At 38.6% G+C, this 12,433-nt stretch overlaps 1 protein-coding gene across 2 annotated transcripts in view; it reads right to left on the reverse strand.

Annotated features, from left to right (window-relative positions):
• LOC306876463 (E3 ubiquitin-protein ligase ubr3-like) overlaps positions 1 to 12,433 on the reverse strand; it is an 80,157-nt gene that overhangs the window by 32,741 nt on the left and 34,983 nt on the right. For both annotated transcript variants that reach the window (XM_079427639.1, XM_079427638.1), the window contains exons 24-25: positions 12,281 to 12,369; positions 6,527 to 6,676 (exon numbers count right to left, since the gene is read on the reverse strand). In XM_079427639.1, coding sequence (XP_079283765.1) covers positions 6,527 to 6,676; positions 12,281 to 12,369 — 239 coding nt within the window. The remainder of the gene's footprint in view (positions 1 to 6,526; positions 6,677 to 12,280; positions 12,370 to 12,433) is intronic.

Below are 12,433 nucleotides of genomic sequence, written 5' to 3' on the forward strand. Positions count from 1 at the left end.
GGGTGGGTTTTTAACCAAACCCGGTCTTGCTCCTCGTATTTGCTTTCTCTTCTGTCCTTGTCATAGTTTCTTTTCTGACGTCTTTTAGCTTTACATAGATTTTTACTAACAAACTCCTACATTCTACTCAATTTCTCTGCTTGAGCATAGACTGAAGAGTCGGGAATACATTCCCTCGGCTGTAACAAAACATCCAGAGGACCTCGCAAAGGTCTATTCAAATTCAACTCAGCTGGTGTTACACCCAGCGACTCATGAACAGCAGAATTCAAGGCAAATCGGAACTCAGGTAAGTCTTTATCCCAATGTTTATGATTATTACCAATGTACATGGAAATCATTACTTTTAAGGTACGATTTATCCTCTCCGTCAGGTTGGTCTGCGGATGATAAGCAGTTGTTCGTTTTGGAGAAACATTCCACCTTTTACACGTTTCTTTGAAGAGAGCTGAAACAAACTGAGAACCTTGATCGGACAGTATATAGTCAGGTACTCCCCATCTAGTAAAGATATCCCTTGTCATAACCCGGACAATTGCCTCAGCTGTGGCCTGTCGAAGGGGAAATAACTCCACCCAACGTGTGTAATAATCAACGAACACTAAAAGATACATATTACGATTAGAACTCCGTGGAAAGGGGCCCATGATATCAACTCCTAACATTTCCCATGGTCGATGTACCTCAGTTTGTTGTAACTTCCCTGCCACTTTTCGTCCTTCAGGCTTATACAGCTGACACTGCTGACAACAACGAACACAGTCCACAACATCAGGATTCATTTTGGGCCAATATACAAGAGACTGCAGCCTTTTGTACGTTTTAAAACGTCCTAAATGTCCAGCTAATGGATCTTCATGGACGTTTTGAAGAAGTTTAGGACGAAGAGAAGTAGGAATGTAAATTTGATAAATAGTTTTGTAAGGTAATTTCTGCACTCTATAGACCTTATCTTCCAGGATAGTAAATGTAGTGGTAGCATTTACAACAATAGGTTGTCCAGTATCCATGATGGTCCTATAAAGTGATTGGATTTCTGGATCACATTGTTGTGCTTTCCATATCTCCTCATCAGAGATTTGCCAGACCTGGGATATGTCCTCCTTGTTTGACAGCATAGTAGCACAGATTGGTAAGGAAAATCCAGAGTTTTCTACAGGAGCTCGGGATAGAGCATCTGGAACAGTATTATACTTCCCCTTCCTGTATTCAACATCAAAACTGAATTCTTGAAGTCTCAGTGCCCATCGAATCAAGCGTGTACTAGGCTTTTGAGTTCTAAAAACCCAGACAAGAGAGGAGTGATCAGTGACCACTGTAAAGTGTCTCCCTTCCAAATAGTACCTCCATTTCTCAATGGCCCAAACAACGGCCATACACTCTTTTTCAGTCGTGGAGTAGTTCCTCTCAGCTTTATTTAAACTACGACTGGCAAAAGCCAGAACTTCTTCTTTTCCAAATCCCACCTGTTGTACAAGTACTGCCCCCAACCCAACATCACTAGCATCCGTATATACAGTGAAAGGAAGATTTAACTTTGGATGTCCCAAGATGGGTGGGGATACAAGATGTTTCTTCAGGACTTCAAAAGATTCTTGGCACTTTTCACTCCACACAAACTTACTACCTTTCCGTTTTAGGGCATTTAGGGGCTCTGTAAGCAGTGAGAAGTTGGGCACAAAACGATGATACCACCCTGTCATTCCAAGAAATCTTTGAAGTTCTTTCAGAGATTTGGGTGTAGGAAACTCCTGTACTGCCTTTATTTTCTCCGGATCAGCCTCCACTCCTGCTGGTGAAACTACATGTCCAAGAAATTTTAAGGAGGTACAGAAAAAACGACTCTTTTTCATGTTAACAGTAAGATTGGCCCCTCGAAGCTTGTCCAGAACAGCTTGCACATCTTGAAAATGCCGTTCAATGGTTGGAGAATAAATAATGATGTCATCCAAGTACACAAAACAGATTGTACCACGAAGTTCTCCCAGAACTCGTTCCATCAACCTTTGGAAGGTTGCAGGAGCATTCTTAAGTCCAAACGGCATAACATTGAACTGAAATAGTCCTAGTGGGCACACAAAGGCAGTTTTATCTTTACTTTCTTTATCCATAAGGACCTGCCAATATCCACTATTTAAGTCCAAAGTCGAAAAAACTGCTGCTCCAGCCAATGATTCCAGGATTTCTTGAATAGTCGGTAAAGGATAAGCATCTGTTTGGGAGACAGAATTTAATTTCCGATAATCAACACAAAATCTAAGTCCTCCTGTTGGTTTAGGTATCATAACCACAGGAGCGGCCCAGGCTGAAGATGAGGGTTCAATAATTTTATTCTCCAACATCTCACTAATGTGTTCTTTCATGATATTCCGTTTAGAAAGGGAAACACGATAAGACTTTTGCTTAATAGGCATTTCTTGTGTCAAAAATATCTTATGAGTAAGTACATTAGAGCATCCCAATTTTGTTGTACAAATGTCAGCATTTTCATCTATTTGTGCAAACAGATGCTGTTTTTCACCCTCTGTTAAATTAACATCATGGATAATGGGGTAAAAGGATTTCACCGATTCCTCTAGATCCAAAGACTCTATTGGACCAGGAGCTATAGCAGAGAATAAAGCAACCTGTGACTCCATAATCCATCCTTGAGGTTCTTTCTGGAAAACATGTTTTTCCTTCTCATCCTGGAACCAATACATCTGATTCATAACATCCAGCTGTATTCCACTGAAAAATAGGAAATCAAGTCCAATAACAGCAGAAAAAGCAAGAGTCTGTGAAGATAAAACAACAACAGGTAAAGTACAAGGTCGGTTGTGAAGTATAATTTCTACCTCCGTCCATCCTAAGGGTTGTCTAGCACCACCGTCAGCTAAGTATAACGGTCCTTCAATCCAGGGGTTCAATTTATCTGTAGGAACTTTTAGTTTTTCCCACAGATTATCATTTAACAAGGTATATGAAGACCCAGTGTCAATGAAAGCACCACCTTTCCATTTACCGACGGATATCGGAACAATCAGCTGTTGGGGAATGGTCATATTTAAACTAGAAAATCCTGGATTTAATTTTTTCTTAGGTTTTTCCCCTTTAGAGGAACAAAAATGAGTAAGAGTACTCACAGTAGGATGTTCTAGTCTTTTCTGGTAATTATGACCAGAGAAGGACTGAGGTGCTTTATTATTTGATCTACCTTTATTAGAAGAGACAATTAAAGGACAATTAGCAGGAGAATGAGCACCTTTACAACGCCAGCAAAGCACAGGGACAGCAGAATTGGAAGCACTTGGTTGTGAAGGAGTCTGATAACCTACAGAGGTAGGCTGAATTTTAGATTGAAATTTTTTCTCTGAGTCTCTCCTTTGTTCATAGTTCCTTTGGTTTACTCTATCTTTTTCAAGATGTTGACCCAACCGAACCAGTCCATCCACTGTACCCACACTGCTACTTCTTAGTTGACTAGCCAGTCGAGGATTTATGTTCTTCAAAACCATCTTTATAATCTCATCTTCCTCAATGTTAGGTTTCCAACGTTTACAAAGCGATCGATACATATAAGCAAAATCACGAATACTCTCTCCTTCACCTTGTACTCGAGTTCGGATACGTTCGGCCAACTCATCTTCGTAATCCTCAGACAAGAAAGCAGTTCGAAACTTCTGCTCAAATTCATCCCAGGTGGTTATTTCCAATCGTGCCACATCCCACCAATCTCGAGCAGTCCCATGCAAAACGTTCCTGAGAGTAACAAAAAGCTCTTCCTGAGTAAGGGGTTGTAAAGCGAGATAATCATTACACTTTTCCAAATACAGCAAGGGATCAACTGTATCTTCCATCCTACCAAAGGAAGGAAACTCTAATTTAATTGGACTTTTCCCAAGAGATCTTGTTTTTGTATCTTCATATAAAAAAGGATCATTAGGTGACACAAGATCTCTTTCAGCAACATTCTGCAAAGTGGACTGTAGTCTGTGAGGATTAAGAGTAGCCCCTGTCTGAATAAAATCCATCGGAGGAGGAAGAGTAGTTTGAACCAAAGCATCACCAACCAAAGTAGCTGGAAGTGATTGAATTTTCTTGGACTGAACTTCTAAGATGCTTTTATCCACTTGTTTTGTGAGAGCAGATATTTCAGTTTCCAAATGATGTACAGTCTGCCCCATTGGAGTGATAACAGCATTAATATCTTTCAACACTTCAGAATGTAGCTGCTTTACTCGCCAGTTTATGGTGGAAGTTACTTGATTCTGCAAATGTTCAATATGATTTCTCACAACCTGAACTAACTCCATTTGTTTTTCATTCACAAGAGTAGACATATCCTCAAAAAGTTTTGAGATAGACTCTTTCAATTCATCTTTACATTTCATTTGCATGTCCAGAAGGGTTTCCATTTTCTGATTTACAACTGTAGAAAAATTATTTTGAGAAAGACGAATAGTTTCCACTGTTTGAAAAAAAGAATCAATATCTGGCTTGTGAGAACCTCCTACAGGAGGAGTATGATGAGGTGGTAAAGAGGGGAACATTAAAGAATCTTCACACAAGTCCATATCCAAAATAGAACATTGAGTACCACCAACCTGCCCAGAGTAAGACTGCTCAACTACATTATTAGATTCAGCTGCTTTAACTTTGGAGAAAATATACCCAGATACATCCTCCTCATCTAACAACAATGAATTCCCCAATTCAGAAATGTTTGCTGAAGTGGCCATTTTTTCTTCCTAACAATTGGATTTCAACAAAAACACATCAATAGGATATTGTTCATTAAAGTCCCATCTGGGGTGCCACTTTTTATGTGACGATTTTAATTTGAGGTGCCAGCCTGGTAACTATCCAGACAATTTAGTAGTAAAAAAAAAAAAAAAAAAACGTCCCAAAGGAATCTAATACATGTTATATCCATTTATAAGATCCCGATCATATCCTATCTATAATCACGTGTTATGTTATTAATTCAAATGACCCTTCAGCAACCAAACAAGCAGGTGAAAATAACATATATTCACAGTTTCAGGAAATACATTACACATTCACAATATCTTCTCTGAATTCAACAATACAATAAATCCAAACATATCAAAAAGGACAAAAAAACCAAACACAAAAATACCACTTCACGGAAAAGCAAGTAATATGTAACTTCATAGCTCCCAGTCCATTCAAAACGTATTTAGCAGGGTGATTTTCACTCATGTAATGTCCATACCTTACATTCCACAAATATGGTGATAAATGTCGGCCGACCTGACATCGTTCATAGTGTAAATCACCAAACGCGTTACGAAATGTCCGTTGAGCATTGGTAGTTCAAAACTGTATCCAATTCCAAATAAAGAAACAAAAACCCACCCCTAAACACAAACAAGGGAAATACAATTAGCACAGAAATAACCATCAATTTCCTCCTTTAATAATAAACAACAAAAAAGGAGAGTTGCACTTACACTTTCCCTAACATGCTTGACTTATCTTCAATCTCCGTTTTAAATCATGTTAACGGCATAACTTCTCCCCAAACACATCATCAACGGGAGAAATAAGCATTCTGAACACGACTTCAGCGGCAGACTCGAATCACTCCCAATATGGCATCAACAGGAGAAACAAGCACTCCGAAAACTTCCACAGATTCAGAGGGAGATTCACACACTCACAATTCGGCTTCAGCAGAAGAACAGAGAAAGACTTAGAGGACGTCGACCTGAACATGTGAAACGCTAACAACACCGGACATTTATTTCCTCTCTAAAAATGACGTCATATTCCAATAAGGAAAATTTAAAGGGGAAGACCTCTTTTATTAGCAGAGTTCATCACATGAAATTGTAATTGACAACAGGTTCCATTACAGAATCCCTCATATTATCTTATTTAATGTTAGCCTAAACTACACTATGAAGGCTATCGCACACCGGACCAGAAGCATCGCGCTGCGCCTTAAATCATATTTCAAAACAATGTACAGACGTGGCATGATGTGACGCTGCTCTTCTCGTCCGGTGTGCGACCGGCTGGCTTTAAGCCTTGTTCCGACTGTCGGCCCAAATCCGACTTTGTGCATATCCGGATGGAATCTGATTTGAATAACTGACTGTCCACACAGCATATCGCAACTGTTCATATCCGATTTGTGTGTCCATAAATGCTTCGCAATGACACAAGCTTGTTTCTGCAAAGATGTTCAGCATATTTTCAGCAAAAACGTCTGACGCGTTTACGTTTTATGTGGCATGAGGATGTGAAAAAGCTACGCTAAATTGGATCTGGATGGTCAAACTGAAACAGATTTCCAGAAATGCGATTTGAATAGGATTCCAAACCACATACGAATGTAGCTCGAAACGGATTTACACAAATCGGATTTCATGTAGTTCGTTGCCGTTCAGACTATTTAAATACGATCGGATTTGGGCTGACAGCCTGAACGAGGCTTTAGAGACATTAAAAGACACTAATATCGACCACTGCTGAAATAGACACAGATACATTGTTAATAATAAAAGGTGTGTGATACCTGATGAAGCCTGCAGCAGTACCACCAGTCCTGTGGGTCTGTCTTCAGTAGATGGGCCGCTCTGACCACAGATTACACAGTCATACAAAACTTCTGAGTCTAGAGGTTCTGCCGAGCCCATGTCCATCACTGCATCTGTTTCAGGTGACTCTTTTAAACACAAAATCAAACAAAACAGTCAGATAACAAATAAAAAAGAATTACTGTATATAGACCGACTGGTAGATCAAAATATTTCCCTTCAAATAAAAGGTCAACTACTGACCTGCCCACAAATACTCTACAGCATTTTAAGGCACCAAAGGTCTGAAGGCTGTTCCAAAATATAGGCAGCAAAATTATGCTGCCTTTCGAGATACTTTGTTTTGAGCAAATTCTGTGCATCCCTCACTCAGGTGGCAATCGCAAAATGCATTGCAAAAAGTTCTAGCAAGAATAAAAAAAAAAAAAAAAAAAAAACTGACAAAATGAGTTGAGAGAAATGTTAATTACAAATAATTCTACTTCATTCAATAATGAAAAGTATTGAAAAACAAATCAGTAGACATCAAGACAGCTCACTAGATTTTAAAGCATAAATGAAGATCAATTTGGATCAACCATCAGGGATACTTTCCCTAAGGTGATCAATCACATTCAGTTTAAGTTGTGTAGATATTGACTGCTCATCAGATCTTTAGAGAGTCCAGCACAGTTTGAAGCTCCAAAAGCAATAAATAAATAAATAAAATAAAAAATCAACATGGCATTCTATAGAGTAGCTTTGTACATGAAGTGAAGTGAAGTGAAGTGACATTCAGCCAAGTATGGTGACCCATACTCGGAATTCGTGCTCTGCATTTAACCCATCCAACGTGCACACACACAGCAGTGAACACACACACACACCGTGAACACAGTGGGCAGCCATTTTATGCTGCAGCGCCCGGGGAGCAGTTGGGGGTTCGGTGCCTTGCTCAAGGGCACCTCAGTCGTGGTATTGAGGGTGGAGAGAGCGCTGGACATTCACTCCCCCCACCTACAATTCCTGCCGGCCGGAGACTCGAACCCGCAACCTTTGGATCACGAGTCCAACTCTCTAACCATTAGGCCACGACTTCCCCTTATGAATATGGCAATCATTCATTATCGTGGCATCCCACTGCACCATGGTCCCATCACAGTACTTTTTTGTAAGGGTTTGGTGTTTTACACAAAACCAAAACACAGTGAGAAGCCAAGCATGAGAAGACGGGTGTAAAAATCCAATACATGAACTTGAATTATGAGCGCAGTATATTGGCAAAACTTAATTAGTTACATAATGTGGATCTAAATTACTTTTTTGCCCTCTCCTGGTTAAATTAAACAATTAATGGAGGTTCAGGCAGTCATGCATTAAAAGCAGTAACAGCAGAGTTAATGTAGTATGAACCCTGTTTTTGTACGGCATGTGTGAAATGAGCAGAATATTCTGCTATCTGTGAAGGTCATAGTATCCTAAAACTGTTAATGTGCCTAAAACTTTGTGATTATATCATAATATGGCTATACAACATCTGCTGTATTTAGATAAAAGTAATGACAGAACTATAAACTCAAGTGAAGAACAGATACTCCACAAAAAAATACTTAAGTACTGTAAAGTATTACTACCTTGTTACATTACACCAATGAAAGACAATTAGGGATGTATTGCATTTAGTTACTAATTATAATGAGCAATGTAATATTTTCCATCGCTTTAAAAGTAGCATTCCCAGTCACGAACACTGCTGATATGCGCCATTCCCGACTGACATATTCACGGGGATTAATTACCTTTTCTAAATCACTCCTAAATGTTAAAAGAACATGTTCAATTTCAGAGCAAATAGAGGCTTTGTAAATGTCACCGTGTGTTTGATAGCTTTAGGTGCTCAGACAGAGACAGAGAAGTGTATGGGGAAATGAAATGTTTGTGTTGGAGAGTTAATGTGACCGTGTTTGCCTGAGGCAGCCTGCCTGGAACTGCTGCCCTTTAACACACCCATCCCAACTCAACACTAAAATACGAAACACTGTGACAACTAGTCCTCATATGCGGACAATTCATGACATTTATACACCGTAAGACAGGTCAAAATCTCAAATATCATGATGGTGAAACTACAATTTGTTGATTTCAATCATAATTTCATTCAAATCCATCTACCTGTTTTTATCCAGAAGTACTTGTTCATCAAAAACACACAAGCATACACCAGGTTCATGGTTCAAACTCAAGCGTTAATACAGAGGTCTGCCAGTCAACACATCAGTCAAGCTCTTATTTTACAGTGAACAAGCTTAAGCAGACCACTAGATTACAAAAAATGAAGTAATTAAGACTAAGCAATTAAGCAGCAAATAACACACGAGATGTTTTTCATAAAAATAAAAAGCAATTTGTTAGGACATTGAATTATTATCCTACACATAATTAAACCCAAAATTATAAAAAGAGATTAGTTTCAATCACTGTGTTCCTGGGGGTAGCAAAAGGGCAGCTGAATCCTATAATAAATGTCAAAATGTTAATGGCCAATTGTTATTTTCATCAACAAACAAATAAATAGAAAATTCTATATTTGAATGCTTTTGTGTTCCCCCGAGAAAGTAGGTTCACTCAAAGACGCTGAAATATAATTTTTCCTGTCACCTAATATTACGTTCCAAAACAAAAGCAATGAAAGTAAGCAAATTAAAGTTTCTGGGGGAATGTAAAATTTTTGTGAGCGGATGCAAAATTGTGTCTCCACAGAAGTTTTGCGGTTCTTGTTTGAAGTCGACTAAGTCAAGCTTCATATGTAGACAACAAAGGTAGTGGCTATGTGAGACTGTATTTTGGCTCTCAAGTTCTCTTTAATTAGAACTGTATTGTGATGATTTGATTTTTGATCAGGCAGACTGAACCTCATACCCCTCAGTAAGTACCTTTTGCTGTTTTCAGTGTTTACTGTCCTTTCACTGTTAAGTGAAGGCATCTAGTACTGCTCTGAGTTTCATTTCCATATGCACAGATGCTCGAAATGCTGGCCCAATTTATCTCATTAGAATTCCAGTGCAAATATTCATGCCCAAAGTGACCTTTGATTCAAATCTGGAAAACAAATGGAGCCTGTACATCAGAGCTCAAGAGAATGTTTTATTCTGACAATCGCAGGCACGTGCACATCTATAATACAGACACCGCTCAATGTGAGCGAGGACATCAGCCATGGGCGCCTGAAGCTAATATTTCAGCCAAATCTCAACGTCACCTTAGCATTTGCTGTTGACTTCTGTTGAACAAGACAAATCCTGTTTCTCTAAACAGATCAGATATCATCCTTATTCAAAACACATTTTTCTATAGGTGACGCACAGAAATTTCAGCGACCGAAAATATTTGGCAGAAAGTGAATTTTTAGTTTTGGAGGGCAAAAATCATTCATGGTAACATTTAATCAAGTGTTTCTCCAATGGTGCAATGACTGTGTCAGTAGCTGTTTCCATCCACCTATTTTTATGCGCCTAAAAAAAAAAAAAAAAAAAGCTTATGCACACATTTGAGTAGGATAAACTTTAACTTTTTTTTTTATGCACAATGTGGATAATCTACAGCAGCTAAACATGCCAGCTGTGTGGATGCTAGGGCTGGGCGGACAATATTTATTTCTCGTTTTTAATGAATCTTCAATTTTGATTAAGATCAATCTTTTAGTCTATGTTGTTTTCAGTAGATGTGTAAACAAAACATTATTTGTAGCGCTCCTGCCATCCAATAATTGCAATAAGCTTATTTTTTTTTAACATGCTTTAATGTGCCACGACAGATCATTCAGTGACAGTGCAGAGCACATAAGAACTAATCATGTCTTCCTCTTTACTACTAGTCATAGAATGAAACGAACATAAATGAACATTAGAAAGTATGTAGAAACATACTCTGGTGCATCACTACTGCTCTAAACATAAAATTCACAAATACCTGCACCATACAATAATCATCTTTAACAGACAAGTCCCTTTCATACAGAGATGCTTGGTAGTACTAGGTTTGCTGCGATAGTCGGTGTTGAAGGTTATACTGTGGTTAAGCCGCAACACCGGTTACCACCGTCGTTTAGATTTTTTATAGTAATAAAAATCATTTAGTTCAGTTAGAGAACAGACACTACAATTAAAAACTGAAAGCGGCTGCTCAATCCCAGATCCGAATTCATTTATCACGTGAGGAAAGCGAGTCCAGCTGACTGACAAGAAGAGTGAGGTGAGACAGACCTATTGTCTTAATAGCTGATGATTCACTTTCGAAACAAAATGCAAAAGCACCTGTTTGGCAATATTCTGGATTTTGAAAAGCCTGTTGACTTTTGCCGTTTATCGAAGGAGATTTTGGAAGTTTTTTTTTTTTTTTTTTAACATTTAATTGGTTCCACAATGTTTGATGATTTTTACTTTATTTAAACTTTGTGTAATTAATTTTATTTGACATCAAGGTGTATGCTGTGCCTCCAAGCTTTCATATTAGTATTGCTAATCAAATTTCTACTTTTCTTATTTATTTGGTTCCTCAGTGTTTACTTATTTTCAGTTTTGTATACCTATTTAAACTTTGAGAAACCGGTGTAAAAAAAGTCCTCACCGTCACAACCCTAGTAGGTAGTACTACTGATACTGGTATAGTTACATTTGTTTAATATATTACTATCGGTACTAAAATTGACAATCTCAAGTAATGCTTATACCTAAATTCCAGAAAGAGATTCTGATCTTTTAAATCGTCCCATATATAGTACATGGGGGGGGGGGGGGGGGGGGGGGGGGGGGGGGGTCATGTGTAGGATATGATGTTGACTACACCGAGATATAGTAAGGCTTATAATAAACTTTCATCACTCATGTCTTAAACACAGTGTCACTGCATTCTCTTTTGATCTCGGGGACCATCACACAGCAGAACTGCCCTGAAGCGGAACAGTATGGCCCCTGAGAATCCCACACACAAGGCTGTGCTAAAAAGGCCTGAGGGAGTGTGAAGGGCAGAACGGAGGCAATTTGAGTCACCTTCCTTCAGAGAGTAAGATTACAGCCCACAGCCTCAGCCTTCAAGGACTTCTGCAAGTTTACCACGTCCTCTAAACTGTGCGCAAAACGGTGTAGTAATGGACTGTAAAATGCAATTGACTAAATAGTTAAGAATACTACACTAAAGAGCATATAATTAAATCCAGAATTTTACACAAATTCGTCTAAATAGAGCTACCCATACATGAAGCTACAATAATATTCCTTAAATGTTCTTAAAATATTAGGCCAATACCATAATAGATTCATATGCAGCACTTTCTGTATGAACTATTTTAATTAACTGCTTTAATTTGACAATTTTGATATATTTAAACAGACTAACCTTATCTGAAATTCTAAATTCCACATATTAAAAAATGTTTCTCATGATTTCTGCAGTCAATTATATCCCTTGGCTATTTTTCAATGCTAAAACAAATCTCATTTAAATGCCCCCCCAACGTATGAGCCGGGTTTTGCACATCCCAGATACATACAGAACAACGGCCACAGACAGACTCAAAGATAAGGTGGAAACATCTACTTAAAACACACCGATTAAAAATGCATGCTGTGTCTTCAGTTCAGACATAAGTCAAAATAAACATGAAACTGATCATCTGCTAATTAACCGCTGGAGAGACTCATCAGACGTGTTTAATAAAAGGTCAGCAAACAACTTCAGCTCATGTTCAAGCTCACCAACATCCATGGCAGTCTCCATGAAGCTCTTCTGCCTGGAGGCAAACTCCGCCAGCAACTTCTGCTGTCTCTCTCTGGCCCTTTGACGCCTGCAGATGTCAAAACAGAAATTATTTGCATCATTATTAACTGTTAATTATGAAATGCCCATTT

The sequence above is a fragment of the Barbus barbus genome, assembly GCF_936440315.1.
Source record: "Barbus barbus genome assembly, chromosome: 10".
Classification (NCBI taxonomy): domain Eukaryota; kingdom Metazoa; phylum Chordata; class Actinopteri; order Cypriniformes; family Cyprinidae; genus Barbus; species Barbus barbus.